The sequence below is a fragment of the Chrysochloris asiatica genome, unplaced genomic scaffold (assembly GCF_000296735.1).
Source record: "Chrysochloris asiatica unplaced genomic scaffold, ChrAsi1.0 scaffold00059, whole genome shotgun sequence".
NCBI lineage: Eukaryota > Metazoa > Chordata > Mammalia > Afrosoricida > Chrysochloridae > Chrysochloris > Chrysochloris asiatica.
The window spans coordinates 15,702,372-15,730,003 of NW_006408577.1; the positions used below are offsets into that span (position 1 = coordinate 15,702,372).

Genomic DNA, 27,632 nt, shown 5'->3' on the forward strand with positions numbered 1-27,632 from the left:
AATTGATGGAATAAAAATTGAAATCTTTCAAGAGAGTGAGGCGGCACAAGAGGCACTCACTCATCTCTGCCAAGAAATTTGGAAGACAACTATCTGGCCGACTGATTGGAAGAGATCTGGTAGCATAGTGGTTATGAATCAGGCTGCTAACCTCAGGGTCAGCAGTTCAAAGCTACCAGCTGTCCCATGGTAGAATGATGAGGCTTTCTGCTCCCGAAAGGATTTACAGCCTCGGAAACCCTGTACAGGGTCGCTGTGAGTCTACAACGACTCCACAGTACATAACAACAACAACTGCATCCATCACTCAGCTTCATTAGTTATCGATACATGGACAATCTGTTTTAACTGTACACTTATTTCTGTCCTTGACCTATGTTTCAGCATGTGATTCTAAATGAGGACTCGCTGAAAAACATAATTATAATACCATCATTACATATTTTTAAAATTATTAATCTTTAATATTAAAATGTAATGTTCCTATTTCTGGGATTGTCATATAATTTATTATTATATTATTTTACAATTTGACTTAAGGTACAAATGTTGTTAAGTGTTGTCAAAGTCAGTTCTGACTCATAGTAACCCTGTATTAGGTTTCCAAGAAACAACTGGTGGGTTTGAACTGCCCACCTTATGGTTAGCAGTCTAGTGCCATGATTTGTGATGGGTTCATAATGTTTTCCCTTACTTTCTTTTTTAATCAGTAGGTCTTCCCTACCTGTCTCTTTTTTTGTGTTTGTTATTTTTGGTTGGAAAAAACTGATTCATTTATCCTGTTCCCCACATTCTAGATTTTATTCATTCCATTGTCCATTGTATTTCTTGGAAATTGGCAAATCCTATTCAGGTGGTTTCTTGTTTTGTTAAATTTTGTACAGGATTACTTCATAGGTGTATTTCTGTCGAGAGGTATTCAGCATCTGAGCATTAGTCATCCATTTGTGAGCACTGCCCTGGTGACATGAACGTTGTCTTATCATAATTGTTGTAAAATGTAATGTAAATGTTTTGTATAACATAAACCTAGAGGAATTCTTTTTTTTAAGAGAATTATTTTAATTTCCATTTTATCTTTGTTCCTCAGACATTTCTCTAGCAGTATACCACAGATAATCTTTGGGAATACAGAATTTCCCATTGCTTTCCAGTTGTAAAGTATTTTTTTGAAAATAGCTTTTTTTATTTAAAAAGTTTGTTTTAGAACAATTAGAGAATATAGTCAAGAAGAATAAAAGAAAACATGCATAGTCTCATGATTTATATATGTTGTTGCTGTTAAAGTGCTATTGAGTTAGTTCCAATCCAAAGCAAATCCTGCATAGGATGTCCAAGGAGCAGCTGCTGATCTTGAAACCCTGACCTTGTGGTTCAAACTGACGTCACAGCCTAGCACATTAACCCACAGTGCCACACCAGGCCTCCAGACTGCAGAGTAGGCCTTGAGTTTCTTCCAAAATCTTTTTGTATACTTTAACTATATCTCAAACAGTTTTTAATTACTATGTTATAAATAGGTCAATAAATATCTCCAACATTTATTTTTTAATATTAGAATTCTATTAGATGAACATGTACCAAATTTTATTAACTAATACTCCTATAATTGGGCATAACTTTTTATTCAAATTATTTTCAGGTTGGTCTTCCTGCAAAATCTGGAGTTGCTGGGGGAATTCTTTTAGTTGTCCCCAATGTCATGGGCATGATGTGCTGGTCCCCTCCTCTGGACAAGATGGGCAACAGTGTTAAGGGAATTCATTTCTGCCATGTAAGTTATTTTCTTAATGAAGATAATGATCTAATAAGTTTAGCCATCCATTCGTTATATTTTTTATCCATTCCCATGGTGCCTTGATTCTACCAGTTCCTGGGGAATCACAGGCTCTCCGGTGGCCTCTGCAAGACAGCTCCCATACAGTTGTTCCCAGAGAAAATTACATTTGTTTGTTGTTTATAAGTTTCAATTCTGTAATTAATTTTCAAAAAGCTTATTTAGCAAGAGTTTTACCCTAAGCTTGGAGAAGAAAATTAAAATCCACATAGTTTAAGAGTTATTATATTTTATTGTATCACCTTTAAGCTGTATGGCTGCATATTTTTATTCATAAGTTACCTTTGTTTTTTTTAATATTTGGAAGAAATAGTCACTGCCTTTAATATGCATTCCTGCACTTTAAATCCAGATGTTAATTATAGGTGAAAGAGAGGGCTATAATCAAAAGGATATTTTAAGTGGTGCTACTCTCAACTCATTTTGTATCTTACGTTGTCACCCGTTTCTTGCTAATATTTCAGTATCCACTTCTATTTATATTTAGTGCTTCTTAGAGCCAGCCTTGAGTACCATTTGATAGGTCTACTTTGATGGAAGAGATATTTCATTTGACTTATTATTATAAGCCTCCTTTAATAGAATCTGAAAATAAGTCAGTTTGAGAGACTGAGGTCTGGGCTGGGTGAGCAGTGTTCACAAACTCATATGCTTTTTTCATTGTATGATGCTGCATTACTAGCATGTCATGGTGATTTCCATGTTGGTTAAGCTGGATAGTGTTAGCACAATTTGTTAAAGTACAAACAACTAATAGCCAACATATAGTTAATTTTTCTCATACCTGCTCTGTTTAACTCTTTACAGGATCTTGTTTCTCTGTGTAATTTCCATAATTATGATAATTTGAGACACTTTGCAAAAAAACTTGATCCTCGAAGAGAAGGCGGTGATCAAAGGGTAAGAAAGTTCTTATTTAGAAGATTGTAATAGTATATGGCATAACAGAGAGAAAATGAGATTTGCCTGCTTAAATACAATTTAACTTAGTTGTTTTAATGACCTCATATCTTTACTTATCACAAGTGAGTATAAATAAACTGTTGACATTTTCATTCTGGACCAGTAGTATAGAGATAATAAATATTGTTGCTTTATTATTTAGAGCTGATTAGCCTAGTTTAATTCCTTAACTCCTTTGTGGATGGATATGTAAATGGAGCAAGGGATTATAGTATTAGTGAGAAACTGTATGAAGCCTCATTTTTTAGGGTCATTGCAGGTTAAATATTTTCCCTGTAAAACGTGTTTAATGCAATATTCCTGATGCTCTTACTTAAAAGTCCTATTTGCTTATGTTCAATGGGTTTAGCTCATTGTTCTGTACCCCCTATTTTGGAAGGGGTGTTATGGTTTTTATTTGATTTTAAGCTAGGATTGAGTCAAGACTTAAATTTTAAGGACAAGAGAATTTGGGCTATATATTCATTGGAACAAGGGACTTGTAGTGAGTTTTTAATTCCATTCCTTTGCATCCCATGTAGAAAATTATTATAGTAAAATGATCAAATGAAACTTGAAGCTAATGTGAAGTATTTGGAAGTAGCAGTATACATATGGTGGTGGTTATATTCCGTGGAGTCGTTTCCGACTCCTAGCAACTCTGTACAGGGTTTCCGAGGCTGTAAATCTTTATGGGAGCAAAAAGCCTCTTCTTTTCCCATGAAACAGCCAGTAGTTTCAAACTGCTGACCTTAAGGTTCGCAGCCCAATTCATAACCACTACACTACCAGAGTACATGTATGTATGTATATATTTACACACACATAACCAGAGTACATGTATGTATGTATATATATATACACACACATAACAAGAAATATTTTTGTCATTAGTTCCAATCTAAGTAACTTGTGATAATGTATGAGAATTATTCAAAGCCTGGCAGAATAGAAACTTCCATGGAAGTCTACATGAGTAACATGGAACAAAATGTCAAATGGTGGTGGGTGAAAGTGTTAACATGTTTTAATAACATACATTGAAAAATAACGTTTTATAGCTTCAACATTTCTTCACTCAAGTGCACTAATAAATTATGTATGTTGCTTGAACAACTAGCATTCCTTTGGACCATTGGACTATGAAAGTCTCCAACAAGAACTTGCTTTAAAAGAGACAGTATGGAAAAAAGTGTCACCTGAGTCAAATGAGGACATCTCTACAACTATAGTGTATAGAATGGAAAATCTGGGAGAGAAAAGCTAAAGAAAGCAGTTCTAGTTTCAGAATGTTCTTCTTTTAAGCTCTCAAGCATCTATAGCTTTTTTGCTTACTATAAGTATTTATTTGAGTTTTTTTGTGTTCTCAACTTTGGGTGCTGTAGCCATAAAGCTTTTTTTTTCTCTCTCTCTTTTAATCTTTGTGTGAAGATAATAGGTTAAAAAGTGGATTTGTTGGTCTTTTTTAAAAAGCATTTATATAAACCTTCACCCAATTCACAATAAACAGTTTCTTTAAAAAAAAAATGTATTTGCAAACAAATAAAGCAAGCTGCTTTATTTTAATTAAAAAAAAATACAAAAAGGAAAAAAAATTTTTTTTCTTGGGATAATTAAAATTTTAAACTATATTGTCAGATAATCCCCTTATAAAAGAGTAACAAAAAAATATTTCTTAGATTTACGCTCCCCACAATGAACTTGTAAGTTTTACTGCCTTTTTTTTAGTCTCTTCCAGTTTAAAGCTGGCATGTCTGTAGTGGCAATAGAAAGTAATTCTGTGCTAAACGTATAACTACAAAAGTAAAAATTAGGAACCCCAAATTATTTTACTTAAAATAGCAATGAATTATATAATTAGTTTAAATTTATGTTTAACTAATTTTAGTGATAGGTTAGCTTTAAATATTTTAACATTAATTTTAAATTTTTATCAAACATCTCTTGGTTACTTAACCCTATTAAATGTAAGTTGTCTCCTTTTTTTTTTGCATTGCAACTTCTATACTCATCTGTTCTGTCAGAATAACCACATACAGGAGAGTGTTAACATTACTCTGATATTCCAGGCAAATAATTTCACATATGTGATAGCAATACATTTCATTGTTAAAAAGCTGTAATGTTACTCAGCAGGAAAGGCAGTGTCTTCAGACTAAATGTTTACCTGAACAATATTATTTTCATATTACTCACTTTAAAGACTTTTTTCTGTTACATTTACATATGAATGGCAAATTTTGGTTTTAAACTTTCGATAACTTTGTTTTAATAATTTCATAAATGCTTGTGAATAATTCTTTTATGATAACATCTTCAAGTTTGCTCTAATTGAATTATTTAGAGTACTTAATTTAATCTGAAGGTGATAAGTATATTACTGAAGCATATATTAGGTTTGCATTTTTTTTGTTTGGTTATAAAATGCAATGTTGAAAATCAAAACTTGTTTTTGAGAGAAGTACTTTAGTTTCTGTACAACATGGTTTGAAATAATAATTGTTGGTATTTAAAGTCTGTCTTGGCAAAGTGATTGTCAAATTCTATAGGAACTATTCACACTTCTTCCTCCCTCCAAACACCTCTGTGGCTTTCTCCACAGTTCTTCCAAGTTTGTTTGATTTTCAATTCTTTTTTATACTTGTAAGTTTTTTTTTATTTGGGGAGGGAGGATTAGAAGGAGAACTAGATAGATTCTTAGAATCATGGCATATGTGTGGTAGGATGAAATTTTAAAAAGTAAATGTAGTGTGGCAAAGAAAAATTCACTAGGTAATTTAGATACTAGTGTAAATATAGATAAAGAAAATCCTTGTCATATGATGTCTTGAGTTTGGGGACTATGATGTTAGCAACAGATGTTCTCTCCCAAAGGTGTTGATAAAACACCTTTGGGGCTAACTTAAGTGTTAAATTTATCTATTTAAATAGTTAAGTATTGAGTTTTAATGAATTACCAAGGATTTCATGGTGACTTGAATGTTCCACTGGACAGATGCAGATCCTAACTGGATGATCTGTTCAGTCATTTGCAGTAGGAAAATGACTCTTCATGATCTACTGACCTTAGGACAGTGTCATATTTATATTATTCCTACCAGAGCTTTTTGTGACTTGGGCAAATGAATGCCTAAATAGTTAGTAAAGAAGACTTTAACTTCTTCCCCAGTGCTCTCAATTCTAACATTTTGTTTATTCATTTATTGGTTGGGTTTACTTTTATAAAATGAAGTTGTGGTAACTATAATTAAGGCAGTAATGCAAGTTGTCTTCTGAATAACAGTTATATTTAATGTTCATATGTGAGCATATTTGCTTAGTTTTCAAAATTAGTTTAATTTGTGATAATATTAAATGCTTATACTTCTTCATGATTACACATACTTATAGATGAAGTAGAGTTAGCTAAGCTATTAAGTTTATAGAATGTTAGAATGACCATTTAGAAATTTAAAGGACTTTTTAAATTTTTTCATGGAAGTGCAGTGACTTCATAGGATAAGTACTGGACAGTGAACCAGCAGGTTGGTGGTTCGAGCCTATCTGCTCTTCGGGAAAAAGATGAGGCTTTTCTGCTCCTGCAAAGATTTAAAAGGTTTCAGAAACCCTATTCAGGGTTTCCATGAATTAGAACCAACTTAAGAACATTAGTTTTTATTGGAGGAAAGTACAGATGGAAGAAGGAAGACGTTGTGAATAGGGCCCCAAAACATTACTTTAACAGAAAAGAAAACTTTGCCATATTTAAGGACCTTAGTCCTTCAGTATTTTTAATATCTTTTTAAATACGCAGTATTGTTGGTTTAGTCTCTTTTATGCCATTACAAATTCTTGATATTCAAGCATTTAGAAGTTAGCATATTTGTTTTTCCTTTTTTTCTTTTTTTTTTAATCATTAACATTTCATTTGAAATGCAAATTATTACTGAAATACTTTGTTTTCAGCATAAATGTTGTGCATTTTATCTTAGTGTTTGGGTTGAAACATTTGTGTTGTTTAGCATTCTTTCATTTGCTTTGTATATTTAATAATGTGCCTATTATTTTCTAGTTGCCTATTTTTTGTATTGTACAATAAATTTATTTTAAGCTGATTTTATTGGTTTTTTTGTTTTGTTTTGGTGGAAGAAACTCCAGCATTTTAAATGCAGCAAGCAATTAGAATTTTAACTTAGAAAATATTATCCTTTACTATCTGTTATAAAGTACTATTAAAATGTTAATATGCTTAATGAATTTTTAGGCTATCATGAAGAAAAATTAGAAATACTCAAGGAGTTCATTTGATACATACATAGTGATGGGTTTTGGGGGGAGGGCATTTTTTTGGATGTATAGAAGCATTTAAATAAAGAATTTACTCCAGTTTTTTTGTTGTTTTTCCATTTGATAAGGTTTTGTTTTTAAATACAACTCTATTTGCACATTCATTCTGCTTTCTGAAGAAGAATATTAATTGGTGTTTTATCTGCTGTTACCTAAACTTAGAAAAAAGCATGTAGCTAAATTGGATGAAGTCTATCATAATATTGCTTTGGACTAGAACTATCAATTCCAGTAGAATTTATGTTAAGTAGAATGACTGCAATATAGAAACAAACCTTCAGTTATCTTCTTAAGGAATTTAGTGTAAACTGCTGAAGGGATTTTTTTTTTTTAATGTGTTACAAACATAGTTCAGCCTTTCTAGATCATTGATGTACTTTCATTTGTCAGGAATCTTGCATTTTTTTTAGAGGCATAGAATTGAGCTGGAAAGTAATCTCACAAGTTTATCTGTTGCAAGTTCTTTGCCCTCTCCATTTTTCATTTTAAAGACAAGCAAATTTTCCATCTTAACAATTTAGTTATAGATATAGGACTCTTCTCCAAGGTACTTAGTCCCAGTCTTTCTCCTTCTATGTTAGCAATATTTGCTGTTCTCTTCTCTTTTCCATTTGATGGGGTGATATGTTTTGTGATTTTTTGCTTGGAGAGACTTGTTTGTTGTAGACTTTTAATGAGAAATAGAATTGACAGAAGTTAATATGACTGCAGGAGTCCTGCTATGGCGTTGTGGGTTACTGCACTGGATTGCAAAGTAACTTTGAACTGCAAGGTCAACGGTTCAAGCTCACCAGCTGCTTCTTGGAAACGCTATGTAGGGTTGCTATGGGTTCGAATCAACTTGACAGCACTAAACAACAACAATATGACTGCAACTTATTTGGCAGACTGACTGTCCTATGTGTTTATTAAAATTGCTTAGTCATTTTTTTTTCTAATAAGCAACTATGTACCACATTTACTAAAAATCAGTAGAGTTAGAGTTAAGTCGAATGATTGAATTGAATTGTAGTTCTAAAAAATAAAGCATTACTCTGGGACCTTTGAAAGAAAGTAAGTGTAGAAGAAATGTGGCTCTAAAAATAGATACTACACCACTGGCTTTTAAAAATCAATTCATAAGAAAAAAGATATAATAGTTCTAACAGATGTTCTCTAAAGGAAAACAGTTTTGTTTTGTTTTTTTTTGGCATGTTGACTTTCCAAGATGTATAACATAAGAAAAAACCCAGCTATTTCCCTTGTTTTTGTTTGTTATTTGTCTTGGGATGCTTGGATCTATCAGTGGCCTCAGAATAAGACACTTGATTTGTCTGCTATAGCGCATGTTGTCTTCAGTATCAATCTTTACCTCACATGGATTTAGGATTTAAATTTTTTTTTTTTTTTTTTAACTTTTGTTCAAAACCAAATGGTTCAACGTTTTAAGTCATCCACAGCGATCCAGTCGATTTCGACCCATGACGACCCTGAATAGAGTGTCTGAGGCTGTAAATCTTTACAGGAGCAGAAAATCTAATCTGTCTTCCACAGTGCCACTGCTGGGTTTGAATTACCACCCATGTGATTAAAAGTCCATTGCTTATCCTACAGCACCACCAGAGCTCCTCTCAGTTTAGGAAGGAAGAATGATTATAGCTATTTTTAAAATGCATTTTCATTTTTAAGAAGCTTTGTTGATTTTAGAATGCAGGTTGGCAATTCAAACCCTCCAGATGCTCTGTGGGGACAGAATGTGCCAGTCTGCCTTAGTAAAGACTACAGTCTGGGAAAGGTTATGAAGCCCTGTAGGGTCACTATGATTTGGAATTGACTCAATGAGTTTGGGGAATTTTTTGTTTGTTATTTTTGGTGTTCAGTTTTCATGTTTGGACCTTTGCATTGTAAAATTAGAGTTAAAAGTGTGGTCTTTAGCTTTTGAGGAGGGAATAGCATAAAACCTAAGTCTTGATTTTCTTCTACCATTGAAATTAATGATGCTATATAAAACCATGGTATAAATTATTCATTGGACTCAGTCCCAGGTCTATGGTTATTTCTCATGGTCCCGCAAAAGGAGCCTGGTGGTGCACTGGTCATGCACTCAACTGCTAGGCTACTAACCAACTGGTCAGCAGTTTGACCCAGGCAGTAATCTCCTGTAAAGACTATAGGACAGTTTATAAGGTCGCTTTGATTAGGAATCTACAGCATGCACAATTGAAAACCTTTATAAACATTACTACTTTATTTATTTGTTATTTTGGGTGAAAATTAGATAATTAAAAAGATTATTCATGAAATGAATTTTCATTTCCAAAAATCCTTATATTGATAATTTATGTACTTCCAAACAATTGGATAGTGTTGCTAGAGGACATTTAAAATAAATGAAGTGTTAAAATCCAAACAAATTCAGTATAACGGAGCTTACTGCTGCTATTATGTTACATTGAACCTTGCCTACAGTCACCTATGAATCCAGGGCTGTGTGTAAGATTTGTAGTTTAAATTACTAGATGATATTTCTCCTTTAAATTGAGGTAAATACACATGTTTTCTGCTCAGTGAAAACTTTTATCAATATCACTTTACTGAAATTACAGAACAACTGTTGATTTTGTTAAAATTCTGTGGTGACTAATAACTATTTTACTCTTTAATCACACCACTAAAATAGTCTGCCTTGCTGTCCCTGTTTTCTACTTGAGAGAGAGACTTTGCAGATTGATTTTAAGGACGATGGGAAATAGAGCTTAGCTTTCTAGTACTTGTTTTAAAGTTTCTTAACGGGAAGTTTAGTTTTAGTTTCAGTAAAACTTAGAGAATGTATGACTTTCTACCCCCCCCCCCGCCCCCACCTGAAGGAAAAATAAAGGGGAAAGAAAACTAGTTTGCTGCTGTTTTTGGCTAAGCAGTAAAACTTTAGAGAAGCTTTCATTTTATTTCAATTTGTGTTGTGCAATTTTATCTTAAATTGACTGCAAGGTTGGTTTGAACCACAAGGTCGATGGTTCAAGCTCACCAGTTGCTCCTTGGAAACCCTATACAAGGTTGCTATGAGTTGGAACCAACTCATCGGCACTTAACAGCAAATACTTACCACAGGATCAGCACTGTTATTTATATATTGGGCTTTGTCATGAAATGGTTTACTTTAGAATTAGTACATGTACCTTGAACTTCAGGAGCTCTACTGCATTATTTGAATATTGTTTTATAATTTATGCTTTGCAAAATGTCTTTTTTTGGTACCATTGGGAGGGGTGGGTAATTGTGTTATTAGTTAAAAATTTAGACACTTCTACAGAAGTTTATTAGAGTAAAGCTTCTAGTTGACCTAGTGTGTTTCCGCTGTAAGTAATATCAATGAGTACTAAGTATGCGGGCAGAGGATCCAGGTGGATAGCCATGAACTTAGGAGTCCTGTTTTGTACCTTTAAAAGTTCATGTGAATTTTGTTATACTTCATAATACCATCTTGATATTTCTAAAACACAGTATTTACTAGCCCTCTATTTCTTTTCCAAAATCTTTGAGTAAATACGACTTCCAGAAGATATACCATATTTATTGTGATGCTTTGCCTTCATCTTGATATAGAACCTGTTAATCGACTAACAATCACAGGTTTAATGATCAAAGTCATATCTTAAGTGACCATCTGCATCCCTACCAGAAATGAGTTGTGACTTATAATGGGAAAGAATGTGCCATTCATGCCAATTGCCTATACCAAACCCCTGGGAAGCTTAGAGCTTCTTTGCAGTCCACAGATCACAGAAAACTTGCTAGTGTACAAAGTACAACTGAAGATAGAGTGATCAGTTCTCAAAGTAATAGGCCTAAACCCAGGTAACTTAGGTGAATACAGTTCATACTAGAGTAGCTCAGGCTGTCCAGTTTGCTAAAATGGAAAATCCTGTGGTTTCTATGGACTTAGCTTTTGCTTCCAACATCAACAGATTTAGCCAACTTTAGCAAAAATACACGCACAGTGCTCCACTAGCAGCAACTTACTTCAAAATTTGAATAGCATGACTTTATGATCAATTGTAATAATTAGACTACTATGAGCAAGTCTCCAATGCAAAGCATACTTTAAGAATTCCTTAGTCCTCATAAAAATTAATGAAAGTGTAGGTACTGTTGTCTTTGTAGATTGAGATTGGTCATGTAAATTCATTAAGATCACATAGCTTTAAGTGTGTAGAACCAGGATTTGAACCCCAAGCAATTTTGATTCCAGAGCCCGTTCTGTCCACTATAGACCATACTGTTGACTCTTTGTATTGTGTCTCCCTGCTGGTAAAATTGCGATAGTCTATGCAAATTAAAGGATAGTAACAATTTTCAAGTGCCTTGATAGACTAAGAATTCAGAAAAATTTCCTATTAAAAGTTATTCTGGATGGGTTCATTTTTTATTATAAAAGTCATAACATGGCCATCATTCATAATCCCATGTCATCAATGTCCTATGTTTTTTATATATCCTTGCATGTATTTCACTTGTAGGAAAGAAATTCATCTCAAGAAGATCATTGTACTTAGAGAAAAACAAGTGTGAAGGGAAACCATTGGAGAGTGTTTTCAGCACGCACAGACAGTATTGTACATGAGGCAGTGTTATGCATGGTCATATTTATGTTCTAAAGTCCTACTTAGGTAGGAAAGGAAATTGATTGAAATATTGAAACATTACTTGACTAGTAAAAAATCCCTAAACCCTACTATTAAAATGATGCATTAGACTCCGTTTTAGAAGGAAGAGTATCAAAGCAGCTTTCCTTTTTTTAAGATTTTGTCCTAGTATATTCCTAAAACACTAAGTATAAATATGTTACCACTAAAAACTGATTATTTATTGTAATTCCTAACTTATTTCAGTTATTAAGTATTGTTGAGTTGGTTCTGACTCAGCAACCCTTTATAAGATTTCCAAAGAGCAGCTGATGGGTCTAAACCACTGACCTTGTGGTTAACAGTCCAGTGCTTACCCTACCGTGCCACACAGATGCATTTAAAAATCCTATTGTCTCCTCTAAGTGTCTATCAGCTACTCTCAATTTATAAAATTTTTATAAACCCTGACTCCTTATAGCTTCTCATAAGAGCTAAAAGTAGTAGTTTTATTTATACATAACAGCTCTTAGTTATGGTTTGTAATTCATTCAAAATTGTTGGCATCTCTGTAACATTCTTACAGTTTTTAGTATAGAAAATTTTTGGAAATCAATACAATTAGTATATAAAAACAACATAGATCTCAGTGGCCTTACTGGACAAATTCTTCTAGCAGTTTTGTTGCAAATTTGCTCACTTTTTATTTAAATTGCTTTCCTTTAGTACCAACATTTATTTTGTAATATCTCTGGTACACAAGTGGTCAAATAGCTCATCATTCCTTTTAAGAAGTTACTTTCTCACCCTTGTGGCTCTAAGCAAGTTGACTGAAGACCAGAACTCCTTGTTTCCATTTCAATACTCATTATAATTCCTGTTTTGCTTTGTTATCAAACATTTTCTTCTATGTAGCATAAGTTTTTCGTCTTGTGTTTCTTCTTCATTTCTGATATAAGTTTGCCACCACTCTCCTAGATCAGATCCATCAATATAAATTAAAATATTTAACTTTCAAAGCTTAATTTAGTTTCTTTTCTTTAGGATTTCTTTCTACTAAGAACCAATATGGGTTGTACATTTTGCTAAGAGCAAAGCTAATAAGTGATAGGAAGGTGGATGGAATGGAAATAGGAACCACTAGGAGGAAGCCGGATAACCATTGTTGCGTGGAGGGGATTGCAATCGTTGAGGTGATACGAAGTGTATGATTTGTTGAATGCAAAACTGATGATCTTATCTGTAAGCCGTCACTCAATTCACAATAAAAAGTTTTAAAGAAAAAAGAACAAATGTAAAAATCTATCATTTTAAGCCAGATAAAATCGCTTTCAAAGATTTACTTTTAAATAAATGGTTCCAAGAAATGTAAGTACATGTGAGATCAATTTCCCAACACACCCTACCCCTAGGAAACTTTAGTACAGAAGATTGAATAAACCGAGAAAAATCCATAGATTGTTAAAAAAAGAAATAAATGGTTGTAATCTCTCATAATTTCAATAGTTTTTGTTTAAAGAGTGCACATACAGAATGAGTTGAGATTTTTAGCCAATTTAATTTAATGAAGTAGTTTAGATCCTACATAAATTAACACATGATTAGTTCTTCATTTAACCCATTAATGGAGACACTTGACTGAAGCCATGGTATTTTCAGTCACCCTGTATGTATGCTGCAATGACAATGAATGATAAAGACCAAAGAACTGATACATCTGGATTACAATGTGTAGAATAATGAATACACCGTGGGCTTCCAGAGGAATGAACAAATCTGTCTTGGAAGAAGTACAGCTAGAATACTCTTTAGAAGTGCGGATGGCAAAACTTTGTCTCTGTATTTTGGATGTGTTTTCAGTAGGGAACAGTCCCTAGGTAAAGACATAATGCCTGGTAAAGCAGGTTAGTGAAAAAGAGTGAAGTCCTCAATGAGGTGGATTGACACAGTGGCCACAATGGACTCAAACGTAGCAATGATGGAGGATGGCGCAAGAGCAAACAGCGTTCCGTCTCACCGTTCTTAGAGTCACTAAGAGACAGAATCAACCTGTGACACCACCTAACAACAATATTGCTTGCCTATTAGGTGCCAGAAACTGCAAGGTGTTTAGGATATGCCGTGGCAAATACGACAAGTACAGTCTAGTTCTTGATGTTTACAATCTAGAAGAGGATGCAGATACTGAATAAATAATTACTAAACTAATTAATGGTGATTTTTTTTTTTTTTTTTCGTTCTGATAGCATGTAGACCTAGTTCAAAGTAGAAGGCTAAAACTGGGGGTGGTGTGGTTTGGTTTTATGAAAATGGAATGGATTCAAGGGTGGTGAAAGTTGACGTTAACCTGAGATAGAGATTTGGTAGCGGGTTTGGACTATGGTAGTAGGGGTGAGAAAGGTACATGGTGATTTGGAGATGGAATTAATTTTGATTGGTAAGAGTGAGCTGATATCAGACTGATTTCTGGATTTTTTGTATAAACATGTAAATAAGCTGCTGTATTTATTAAAATGGGAAATACTAGTGAAGGAAAGATTTGGAGTGTGGGAAGAAATTTTACTTTTAGTTATTATAACAGGAATCTGGCCACACATATCAGGTTGATTAGCAATGACTTCAACCAATAGGGGCTGAGTTTGTAATATAACAAGAAGTGTAGCAGCAGATGCTCCAGGTCTGGTGCTACCAGTTAGGTAAGTTACTCCACAACCACCATCATGTAGACCTTGTGAGACCCTATGCATATCTCCTCTTAGTCCAAGATGGCTATTCCTCTTTAACTTGTGTTATGTGGAGAAAACAGTGGTACCTAACCAGGAAAACAGCTTTTCCAGGAAGCCGTTTGACACTCGCCAGACCTAGCTTTAAGGAGATGTAGGGAAATATAGTTAGTTGAATGCATTGCTATGTATGAAAGTGATGTTGAGTAAGCTGTCACATAAAGGTCTATAACTTAAGTGTTGTGAGCTGGAGGTAGTAGCATTTGAAACTATGGAGGTACTTGACCTTCATAATGCAAAAACCTTAAGTTAGAAAACCAAAAGGGAATAGCTGAAGGAAAAATAAAAGCCTCAAGTTACAATATTGAAGCATTCCATGGATAAAACATTGAGTGATAGAGGAAGCATTAAGAAGACGAAATACACAAAATCACTGTACCAAAAGGAATCGGTAGATGTTTAACCATTTCAGAAGGAAGTAAATTAACAAGAATGGTATTTAAGGAGGAAGTCCAAGCTTCATTGAAGGCATTGACGGAAAAATAAACAGGGTCCAGGAATCAGTGGAACACCAATTGAAATGTTTGGATAAACTAATACAGTACTTGACAGCTACCTGGCCCACCAAATGAAAGCGATCTATATTTGTGCCTATTCCCAAGAAAGATGACCCAATAGAATGTGGAAATTACCAAGCAGTATCATATAAGGAGCTCTGGTAGCATAGTGGTTACGAATCGGATTGTGAACCTCAAGGTTAGCAATTCGAAACTACCAGCTGTTCCACAGGAGAAAGAAGAGGCTTTTGCTCCCGTAAAGATTTACAACCTCGGAAACCCTGATCAGGGTCCCTGTGGTTCGGAACCGACTCCAAGACACTTAACAACAGCATCATATATGTGAGTAAAACTTTGCTGAAGATAATTTTAAAACAGTTGCAGCAGTGCATAGATGGGAAATTAGAATTCAGAAGAGAACATGGAACAAGGAATATAATTGCTTATGTCAGGTAGAAATTGCTGAAAGCAGAGAAAGATGTTTACTTGTGTTTTATTGACTATACAAAGGCATTCAGTTGTGTGGTTCACAATGAATTATGGATAATGTTGTGAAGAATGAGAATTCTAGAACACTTAATTGTGCTTATGGAAAACCTGTAAACAGACCACAAGACAGTCATTTAAACTGAAAAGGGAAACTGAATGGTTAAAATCAGGAAATGTACATCAAGGTTTTATCTTTTCATCATGGTCAGTGTGTTTGCTGAACAAATAATCTGAGAAGCTGGAGTATATGAAAGATTAGATGAAGGCTCATTAACAATGTGATATGCAGATGATACAATCTTGCTTGCTGAAAGCGAGGACATGGGCTTGAAACACTTACTGATGAAGATCAAAGATTATACCTCAATATAAAAAAAATCTTAACAAATGAGCCAATAAGCAATATGGCAGAAAATAGTGAAGTTGTTAATGATTTCATTTTACATGGATCCACAATCATTGCCCATGAAAGCAGCCATCAATAAAAGACGTATTGCATTGAGTAAATCTGTAAAATATCTTTAACTGTCAAAGAGCAAAGATATCACTTAGAGGAATAAAATGTGCCTGACTCAAGACATGGTATTTGCAATCACCTTGTAGGCATGTAAAAGCTGAACAACGAATAAGAATGACCAGAGAAGAATGGATACCTTTGAATATGGTGTTGGTGAAGAATAATTAATGTACCTTGAAAAAATACATCTGTCTTGGAAGAAGTATAGCCAGAATACTCCATAAAAGCAAGGTTGACAGGACTTTGTGTCATGGGTTTTGGACATGTTATCAAGAGGGGACCAGACCCTACAGAAAGGCATCATGCTTGGTAAAGTAGTTATTGTTAGGTACCATCCAGTCGGTTCCAAATCATAGTGGCCCTGTATAGGGTTTCTGAAGAGAGGCTACTGAGTTTGAACTGCCAACCTTGTGATTCAGACCAACGTTGTCCAGTGCTTATCCTACAGTGCCACATAAGGACTCTGTTGGTAAAGTTGAAGGTCGGTGAAAAGAGAAATACCCTCAATGAAATGGATAGCCACAGTGGTTGCAGCTGTGGGCGCAAACGTGGGAACAACAAATGACCCAGGACCAACCAATGTTTCCTTCTGTTGTACATGGGTTCTCTGAGTCCAGACTCTCAACATCACCAAACAACCACAACACAGGGGGCTTGAAGTTGCTCAAGGAGATACAGTGTATACTGGGAAGGGCAGGGGACCTAAAGAAACAACAGTAAGAAGCTCCCATTTTAAAGATATGATAGACTAAAAGACACCTCCATAAGAAAGAAGTATTTATAGAGAAAAGACAGGATAGTATAGTATCAGGAGTCAAGGGAAGAAAGTTTCAAGTTTGGAGTAGTCAACTAGTAAGCTTTTAAGAGGTGTTCATTTGTATAATGTCTGTCTTAGGTTGGTTTGGTGGATTTTTGTTTGTTTGTTTCGGGAGGAGGTTGGTGTTAAAATATTCTTCCATGTAGTAAGTCGTGATCATGATAGTTATTGTTAAATGCCGTCAAGTCAGTTCTATTGAGAGAGATCCTGTATAGGGTTTCCAAGGAGGAATTGGTGGATTTGAACTGCTGACCTTGCAGCTAGCAATCCAATACTTACCCTACAGTACCACAGGAGTTCGTTATAATAATAGATGGTAGGGTTGCTTTTATACTTGGAGGTTAAGGGGGAGGAGTGTTGGTCACCCATGTTGATAACACCATACACATACATACACAACCCACCTACCAGCACTTCTATTGTTATTAACTTTGAGATCTAAAAGTCAACGAAATTTTGGAGTAGAGTAGATTTGACTGCTGCTAACAATACCTAGCAAAGAATGCGATCCTGAAGATCTAAGAGAGAAACAATAGCCAATAAAATGATGTCCCTGAAAAGAAATTGGGTCCTCAGTACAAGCCAGGGATTGACTAGCTTTGGTGGGAGGAAGAGTACCTCCTCCAATAAAATAAGAGTGAGACAGTTCGGTTTGCAGATATGATATAATAGGCTGAGGGTGTTTCTGTCTCTTGGCTTCCATTTCCCTGAGGGGTATGAAGCAGGATTTTATATATGTAGGTATATATATGCGTAGTGGTTATGAGTTGGCCTGCCACCCTCAAAGTCAGTAGTTTGAAACTACCAGAGATTCTGTGTGAGAAAGATAGGCATTCTGCTCCTGTAAAGATTTACAGCCTCAGAAACCCTGTGCAGGGTCACTATGAGTCGGATCCGACTCCACGGTACTTAACAACAACATATATATATATATATATAGCTATAGATCTATATAAGGAGCTCTGGTAGCGTAGTGGTTACGAATCGGGCTGCGAACCTTAAGGTCAGTGGTTCGAAACTACCAGCCGCTCCGCGGGAAAAAGATGAGGCTTTCTACTCCTGTAAGGATTTACACCCTTGGAAACCCAGTACAGGGTTGCTATGGGTCGGAATCGACTCGACGGCACTTAACAACAACAACAACAATAGATATATAACTAAGCTAAACTGTGGAGACTGAGGGAGCCTTCAAGTTTCATGGGTGTAAAGAAGCTAGGAAATGATGCTTGTTCCTTGACAGTGAAAGGGAGCTAAGTAGGGAAACATGGCAGTGTTGTCAGAATAGCACTGAGGTCCTATCAGGCAGTGTTACAGATTGATAGTGGTGACAGACTAGGCTTTTCCCCAGTATACGATGGCTGTACAAAAGAGTTTGCGTTTATGGGAGATAGGAGCTGTACTACATTTGGGTGAACCAGTTTTCCAAGGTAAACTATTACTGATAACTAGAGTTTTAAATGCCAAAATAAAGATGGGTACTAAACAGTCTCGTTAAAAACAAAGATTTCGATTTGAGAATAAAGTTGCACCAGACCCAAGCCCTGTAGTATTTTAAATCACCTCATATGTGTGTGAAAACCAGACAATGAATAAGGAAGACTGAAGTAAGAGTTGATACCTTTAAATTATGGTGTTAATGAAGAATTCTGAATATACTATGGACTTGAACTACAAGGCCGCTTCTCAGAAACCCCATACAGGGTTGCTGTGAGTCGGAACCCACTTGACAGCACTTAACACCAACATGGCCTGCTTGAAGAATGCACAGATCTGTACTGGAAGCATTACAACTAGAATGCCCCTTGGATGCATGAAGAGACTTTGTCACATGTACTTGGGCATGTTATCAAGAGAGATCAGTCCCTGAAGAAAGACATCATGCTTAGTAATGTGGAGGGTCAGCAAAAAAGAGGAAATCTTCAAATAGATAAATTGATACATTGGCTGCAATAATGAACTCACATATAGAAATAATTGATGACCTAGGACCAGGTAGTATTTTGTTCTGTTGTATATAGGGTCACTGAAACTCAAAATCAACTCAACAACACCTAATGGCAGTCTCATGATAAGCCTTCTGAGAATAGTGCTAATTAAGTGTTACCGGGTTTTGCCTGTTTATAGTGTTTTCCTCAAAGTTTGCCTTGCTTTATTTTTGTGGTTCTTAAAAATATTCTCCCCTCCCCCTCCACCAGCAGCTTCCTGAAAGACATGTTTGGGCTCCCTTATTTGAATTTGAATAGTAAACAAATAATAATGATTGTGAAAACTCTTTGAAAAGTAAAACACTATAGAAATATTTGCTATTCCTATTGAACCTGTTCTGTGGGTGTTCCATAAAGCACTCGGTGTAACTGTGGAATCAACATTAAAGAATATAGAGAATTAAATATGGCTCTATAGACACCAATGAAATGAATTTCTTTTTAAAATCAGTCAGAATGTATCATACTGAGTCTTTGTTGTAGAAGCAGTATTTAGAGAATGAATGAAAGCCGTAATTCTATCTCTATTCTGCCCAAACTTTTCTCTCCTGTCTAATAATTTTTATTTATGGCAAATTGTCTTTTAATAATCTTTTTATTTCAATAGCTCTTTTTGTTTTGTTTTAAGTAATGTATACAAGTATCTGATGGCCAGTTCCTTCTCCTCTGTCTCAATCTTATTTACATTTAGGATCTTTTGACTTTTGTGGTTCTAATGTACATTTTTTGTTGTTGATATAATTGTAAAGAAACCTGCTTTGTCATGCAGGAAACATGGCACCTTTACGTCTATCTGAACTGATCTTCATGGACTTTTACAATTTTATAAGAAAGGAAGAAGACCAAAAGAAAGTAGTGAATGAGAATTAGTGATAGTTGTCAGTATAACCTACACACTCTAAATAAAGCCTACCACATGGAAAATGCAGTTTTGTTCCTCAAAGGAATAGCTGCCTTGGCCATTGCTTTTTTTTAAAAAAATATTATTTACTGCTTGCTTCTTAAGTATGCTATTAGTCAAACCACATAAAGATATTGTTCACTATTTTTATAATGAGGTAATAAAGGGATGTTTATGAGCCTACTGGTATTATTTTAGACCATTCTTTGGTTTTTACTGGAATAACAGAACTGCTGAGATGAGAAGTTGTTTATTTGCTGCCAATACTGTTGCAGTCATATTAGCTCTTATTCACAGTAGCCCAGTACTTTTAACTACAAAAAATATATATTTTTAACATGTTTCCATTTGTTATTTGTGTCAATGATAAATTTGAATTGCATTATTTCCAGTCCCCATTTTATCTTCATTTGTATTTGTTTTAAATACAAAAAACCAACAGCAAAAAGATTTGGTTAGCACCTCAATAAAAAGCTATTATCTCCGATTTCCTAATAAACAGTTTAGTAGTTGCTTCTTTTCTGACTTCCTTCACAACACAACATTCCCATTACAACACTTTTGCCCATTGTTGTGTTGTGAAGGAAGACTTGGCGGGACAGATACCAGGTGGTGGTTGGGAGCACACATGCAGGTGCAGACGTCAGACGAACTGGACTTGAGCTCCCTTCACTTGTTCCTCCAACTTCCGACCTTGTTACCTTATGTGAGCAAGTTGTTTAAATGCTCTAGACAACTCCTCTCCTTTGAATAATAGCAGAAATGATGACATCTACCCACTTAGCTCAATCTGGGGAGAATGTTGTTCAGTGCCATCAAGTCAATTTTGGCTCATAGTGACCCTGTATAGGGTACCCATGGAGCAGTTGGTGTGTTTGAACTACTGCCCCTTTGGTTAGTAGTTCAGTGCTTTTTCTACAACATCACACCAGGAGGTGCTCAAAAAATATGTATTATTGTCTGGTGTGGCGCTGCTGGATAATGCGCTGAACTGCAAGGTAAGTTTGAGCCACAAGATCGGCGGTTCAAACCCAGCAACTGTTCCTCGGAAAGCCTATACAGGGTTGTTGTAAGTCGGAACTGACTTGACAACTCTAAACAACAACAGCAACATTTTTGTTGTACATAATATAAAGTTCTAATTTTTGTTTTCGTAAGTTCTCAGTTGACTTTGATACGATTGGGACTTCTTAGTTTAAAAATAAGTGCAACTATTTCAGCTTACTCTTGAAATTTTTTGAAAATGTTACACTTTAAAAAATTGATTACTTAGCCAATCCAAGAGCAGTTACAGAGCTTGGACTTACCATTTTGCTGTGTGTTTTTTTTTTAAAGTGAAATTTATAAAATAGATGTTCTCTGTTTCTGAGTAAATTTTACTATTTGATCTATTCCTCGCTACTGAAATTTCCATATGAAAACATTCCACATTTCTGTAAAAATTTGGAAATATGGTAGTGAAATTACTGACTTGCTATTCCCATAAAACATTTTCTCTCCTCTGACTATGTCAGTTTGGATTAGTTTTGTTTGCATACAGTATGTTAATAACTGTGCTTGAATAAGTCATTGGAAAGCTTAGGGACATGTGGCTTCATTCATCTCATCATAAGGTACTACAATTTTCTTTTACACATTCATACAAATATTAAGCTTGGTACTAAAGGAAAGACGACACCCTTTTGATCACATACACATTGTGCAGGTTTATTTTTCTACCTTTGTTAACTGCTGAGGTGCTTAGTTTACATTTGCTGACAACTTTCAGTTGTCCTTCAGATACACTAGATTCGTATTTTTTAACTTGGCCATAAAAAATATTTATGAAAGAAGATTGGAAGTTTATTTTCATTTAAAGCTTATAAAGGAGTGAAGCCTTTAAAACAAAATTGGATCTGGAGTCTGGATGGTTTATTTAACAGATGAAGATGAGTACCCTTCCATGACACTAGATATAGCAGTGAGCTAGAAACGAGAGAGCAGCTTATGTAAAATGAGGAGCAGAAGGATGGTTTTTCATTTAGTTGCCTTTTTTTTTTTTTTTTTTTTTCCATTAAAGCCCTTTCCCTAAAGGCCTAAGTCAGTTTTTGAAGACAAAAACTAACAAGGAAAAACAAGAAACCACATTTTGCAGTTGGAAATAGTTGAAGGAAAGTAGAATTAAAACCAATGGTCCTTCTCTTCTCTACCCATCCTTCCCTTCCTTTAACTATTTAAATAGCCAAGAGACCTTTATGGAAAATAACCAAATTGCTACTTAATCCTTTGATACCTTTTTATCCTTTGGCTGACGGTGACTTTTATTCAGGACTTCCAGCTTCTGGGTGTACTTGTACCAAGTTAGGACTCCAGACACCTGAGTTCTATCCAGCTACATCATTAATTCATGTTACGTGACCTTGAGCTAAGGTAGCAATAAATAAATTGCAGTGGTAGCAGTAAATAAAATATATTAATGTATTTACTATCAACCTGTCAGAAGATGTTTCAAAACAGCTATAATTTTTAAATGTTGATTTTTGTTTTCAAACTTTCCACTAGGTAAATATGAAGTGTATAATTATGTGATTCTAATCACTGATTTGTCAGTGCATTTAGGAGACAAAAGAGAAGTTACACAATTCAACTTTTAAAGACTCAAAAAGACTAGAAGGCTAGGAGATAGAGACATGTCATGGTTAGATTTAACAAAACTCACAGAATGTCTACCTGTTTTGTAGCTGTTTCAGAAAAAAAAAAAGTGGGATTCTGATATGCCAAGCCATGGGATCAACAGTGTTAAATGAACTCCTGTGAACTGTAACATTTTTGTCCCCGTTATGACCTTGTACAAATAAACTAAGATAAGGTTGTTTGGTTCTAGCAAGTTCTGCCAAAAAGATGCGATAAGGAAATATAGTAGTGCTAGCAAATGTAAAGTATGAACTCTTGTAACATTGAACTTAGAAGTTTTAGTGGCTACTTGCTCAAGACACATTTCTCCTTACAATGGAGGTGAATTAATCAGCAAAGTCCTTCATTTATGTAGGCCAGCGTTGCTGTGTACAGCCTGTTTCTTTGTACTGAGGAATGATTCATTACCGGTGAGTCATCAAACTACAGGTTCCATGCCTCTGGCAGTCACTGTTAACTCATTACTTTCTGGATGTTGGCTTTCTTGGCAGGCTTTATGACATTAATGTAACTCAAGTTTGCATTAGGGAGTCAGAGGAATGAGCCTTGGTCAGGCGCTAGCACATTTGCATCATTTGCAGGAGTTGGCTTGGGTTGAATGGGCATATTTACAGGGCACGCCTCTACTTCACTTTGTTTGCTGTGGTTCTCATTTCCAAGGGTGTGCCAGTTTGGTTGGGAATGTTTGTGAAATTCTTCTAAAAGACCAGGAAGGGGACTGTCCCCAAATGAAGTAACACTTCATTTGCTGTCTCAATCCTGTTAAATCAATTTCATTTTCTTTCTTGGCATTCTACCCATAGCTCAATTCAAAAACCATAAAAATGCAGGCAGCTATTTGTTGCAGTCTTGGTGTGGTGGTGTAGGATAAGCACTGAACTGCTAACCACAAGGCTGGCAGTTCAAAACCACCAGTCATTCCTCAGAAACCCTATATATACATGCTTGCTATGAGTCAGAACCAACTCCACGGCACTTAACAACAGTTTGTTGGAGGAAAAAACATTTGTAGTTTTACTTCCAAATGGTGCTCGTGCCTGAGTTAAGGCACCCTGGTGGCACAATGCTTTGGTTAGCTGTGCTCAGCTGCTAACTAAAAAGTGAGTTTTGTACCAGCCACTCTGCAGGAAAAAAGATGTGGCGGTCTGCTTCAGTAAAGGGTTCAGCTTTTGAAACCCTTGGGGTCTGTCCTCTAGGGTCTCTGTGAGTTGGAATTGACTTGACAGTCACCAATTTGGAGCCTCTGGGATTTTTGGATGTGTGTGTGCTGCCTCCTCGTGTTTTTCTGTTTTGAAAAGGCAATTATTTATGTTATTTGTTTTGTGATCAATATCCCTACTTCTGACATTTGCTGAATTCAGCCCCGTTGCTTTTTATTTTCATTGGAAGAATGTAGAGCTTTCATGTTACCTATTAGTTAAATTTTTTAGTTTTTTTTTTTCTTCTGATTAATTGTATGTTTTCTGATTTATCCTCATTTTATATTTATCTCTCTGACCTGAAACATGCTTGTAACTGAAGTTTTCATATACTTTGAATAAACGGATCCTTTCTTAGGCTTTACTTGTCATTCCAACTCATAGCAACCCTGTACAGGATTTCCGAGGAGCAGATGGTGGATTTGAACTGGCCACCTTGTGGTCAGCAGTCCAGTGCTTATCCTACAGTGCCACACGGGGCTTCAAAAAGTTTGTGGGGAAATAGAAATGACAGATAGTGGAATTTTTCCATGAACTTTTTTTTTGTGTGTGTGTGGTAATTTTTAAAAAATGTTTTATTGTGGATTATGTGATAGTTTACATGTCCGCGAACTTTTTGAAGCCCCCTCATTTAAATGAAATCTCAGTTCAAGTAGCTTGGTCTAATTCAGAATTTTAAAAAGCAATGTAATTCATGCATACAGTCACTGAAACAGATTAAGGATCTTTTGCCTAGAAAGATAAATATGCTTGAAAGACTAAGAACTATGTGTATCAACATATTAATGATATGTACATCAGAATTCTGGATTTCTCTTGAGTGGTGGGGAAGATAAAATACACTTAAGTTTGTGTATCATGTAGTCGTGTGTGTAGATAGTGGTGTATGTGAGGCAAGCAGGAGAGAGAAGACTTCTAGGTTAAGAGATTGGAGTAGCACTCACAAAAGGAGGGAAAAAGTGTAACATTTTAATTAGAAATGGGTGAAGGAAAGACCATTTTAGGGATTAGTGTGAACTGTATCTTAGAAGAAGCAGAAGGTCCATTCAGGGTTGTAGTGGCATCTAGCTATCAATGACTCCTTTCCTGGCTCCTACCGTCACAAAGCTTTATGTGACCAACTGGCAATAAGCTACATGGGTAATGAAGGCTGTGATGGGATGGCTGGGAAACTCTGGTAGAGCTACGGGCTTTAGTGCTAGCACTTGAAGCCAGGGAAGGATTTAATAAGAAAACTGGGTGTTCTCGAAAGAAAAGAGACCAGACACTCACATAAACAAGGGCAATTATACAAACCAATTTGTTCTATTGAAGCTGAGAAAGAAAAGCTAGGCAGACTTTAGAACATTGACTACAAGACTAAAGAATTAAAATTTGATCGGGAATGATTTTGAGGTTTCTTGATTCCCAGGTTTTAAAAAACCTTTAGTGATCGAAACAAAGTTTGGAGAAGATGGTTAGAAGTATGTGGGAAAGTTTTGGAAGGTGGGAGAAAGAAACAGAGGCACCAGTTAAGGGAACTGATTGAAATTTAGTAATAATATTTGATAAGGGAGGCAGAGAATTAATAATGATTATAATTACAAAGCATGTTGGCTCTAAAGGATAAGTACTGGACTGTGAGCCATACACTCATTGGTTCAAGCCCACCAATGCTCCACAGGTAGAAGATGAGGCTGTCTGTACCCACAAAGCTTTGGAAACTCTAAACAGTGTTGCTATGAATCGGAACCAACTCCATGGCACTTTAACAACAACAACATAATTTAATCAGCAAATGGTGATAAGAAAGTTTGCAGTAGAATAGTCATTTAATCAGAAAGCATATTTAATGAGCACCTATTATGTGTGGCGCCATAGGATAAGCACTTGACCTCACAGCACTTGACCTTGAACTACAGTCAGTGGTTCACACGCACCAGCAGTGCCTCGGAAACCCCATACAGTGTCGCTATGAGTCAGACTCAACTCAATGGCACTTACCAATAACAATTACGTGTGCTAGACCTAGGAAATACAGTGACAACACAAAAAACAAGGAATCTGCCCACATGGAGTTTATATTTAATAGGGGAAAAGACAAAATAAACACAGATGTAAGGGGACTTCAAAAAGTTTGTAGCAAAAATGGAATTAAGAGATTAAAATTTTAAAAATATGAACTTTGTTTCTCAACCTTAAGCTCCATCAAGATCAAGACACTTCATAAGCAATGATACAAGCCATTTAACCATCCCTGAAGAACTGAGGGTCTTGGGAATTTCACCATATCAATGTAATCTTCTTGACATTATTAACTGAAGAAAAATGGGTGTCCTTTAAAGATTTTTTACGATTAAAAAACAAAAAGTCAGAATGATTTCCCACTGAAATTCTCCTGAAGTTGCCCTGGCTTGATGAGAGAATGAGCAGCAGCATTGTCGTGATAGGGAAGGGGCATCATGGTGAGGCTTTTCTAGGTTTTCAGCTACAACTCTACCTGTCTCACAAAGCCAACAAACAAAATGTCTTGAGCATCCCAAAAAATGGTTGCCTTTTTTTTTTTTTTTAACTTTTTATTGTGAATTGAGTGAAGGTTTACAGAGCAGATCACTGGTTTTCCCTTCAACAAATCATATACTTTGTTTAACTAGATTGCTTTTGCTGTGACTGGACCACTTCCAGCTCTTGGTAGCCATTGCTTTGATTGTGCTCTCTCTTCAGGGTCAAACTGGTAAAGCCTTGTTTCATCTCCTGTTACAATGCTTCCAGGAAATGCCTTAAGATCTTGATACCACTTTTTAAAAGCTTTCAATGAAAGCTCTGCTCTTGTCTGCAGCTGATTTGGGCATAACAACTTTGGAACCTATTGAAACTTAGCTCAACTTCAATTTTTCTGTCAGAATTGTGTAAGCTGAGACAAATGAGATGTCTACTGTCTAGTCTACTATTGTTTCTGCTGTTAATCATTTGTTGTTGTTAGGTTTCATCAGGTCGGTACTGACTCATAGCGACCTTATGCACAGCAGAATAAAACACTGCCTGATCCTGGGCCAACTTCACTATTGTTGCCACGCTTGAGCCCATTGATGCTGCCGCTTTGCCAATCTATCTCGCTGGGGGTTTTCCTCTTTTTCTCTGACCCTCCATCTTACCAAACATGATATACTTTTCCAGTGACTGGTCCCTCCTGACGATATGTCTGAAGTATGAGAGACGAAGTTTGGCTATCCTGGCCTCCAAGGAGCACTCTGTCTGCACTTCTTCCTCTTAAATTGATGTGTGTGGTCTGCTGCAGCGGGCTTCACCTTCAGCATCATCGTGTTCCTTCCTTCTTAAAATAAATTATCTATTTGTAAACTGCTGATTTCTTTGGGGCATTGTCCCCATAAGCTTTTCATAGAGCATTGATGATTTCACCATTATTCTATCTAAGCTTTCCTATAAACTTGATGTTTGTTCTTGCTCAGTTTTAGCAGAGTTCATGTTGCTCTGATAAGGGCTCTCTTCAATTTGATGCCTTATGCTTCTTAGTGCCGCAAACCACATCTTATTCAGACATGTTATAGCAAATTGATATGAGTTTATTTTGGTGCAAAAAACCCCCTTGAAATCCATCTATAGTTTTTTCACAGTATAAAATTTTCCATGAACTTTTTGAAGTCTATGTATATAGAGTCCTGGTGTGACACTATAGTAAAAGCACTGGACTGCTAACCACAAGGTTGGCATATAGGGTTGTTATGAGTCAGAACCTACTCAACGACACTAAATGTAGATACCTTGTACAGGGTTTCCAAGGAGCATCTGGTGGGTTTGAGCTGCCAGCCTTGTGGTTTGAGGTCTAGTGCTTATTCTGCAGTGCTGTAGGATAAATACTGGACTGCTAACCACAAGGTCGACAGTTCAAGCTCACCAGTCACTCCTTAGAAACCCTATATAGGGTCACTATGAGTGGGAACCGACTCGACAGCACTTAACAACAACTTATATAAAGTCCTAATGTGGCACTGTAGGATAATGCGCTGGACTGCAAGGTCAGCTTGAACTATAAGGTCAGAGGTTCAAACTTATCAGTAACTCCTC

The 27,632-nt window shown here is 35.8% G+C and overlaps 1 protein-coding gene across 1 annotated transcript in view; it reads left to right on the forward strand.

The window, feature by feature from the left end:
• The window catches only part of GLS (glutaminase), a 111,691-nt gene that overhangs the window by 75,673 nt on the left and 8,386 nt on the right, over positions 1-27,632 (forward strand). The window contains exons 15-16 of the mRNA XM_006864072.1: positions 1,643-1,774; positions 2,645-2,737. Of these exons, the coding sequence (XP_006864134.1) occupies positions 1,643-1,774; positions 2,645-2,737 (225 nt within the window). The remainder of the gene's footprint in view (positions 1-1,642; positions 1,775-2,644; positions 2,738-27,632) is intronic.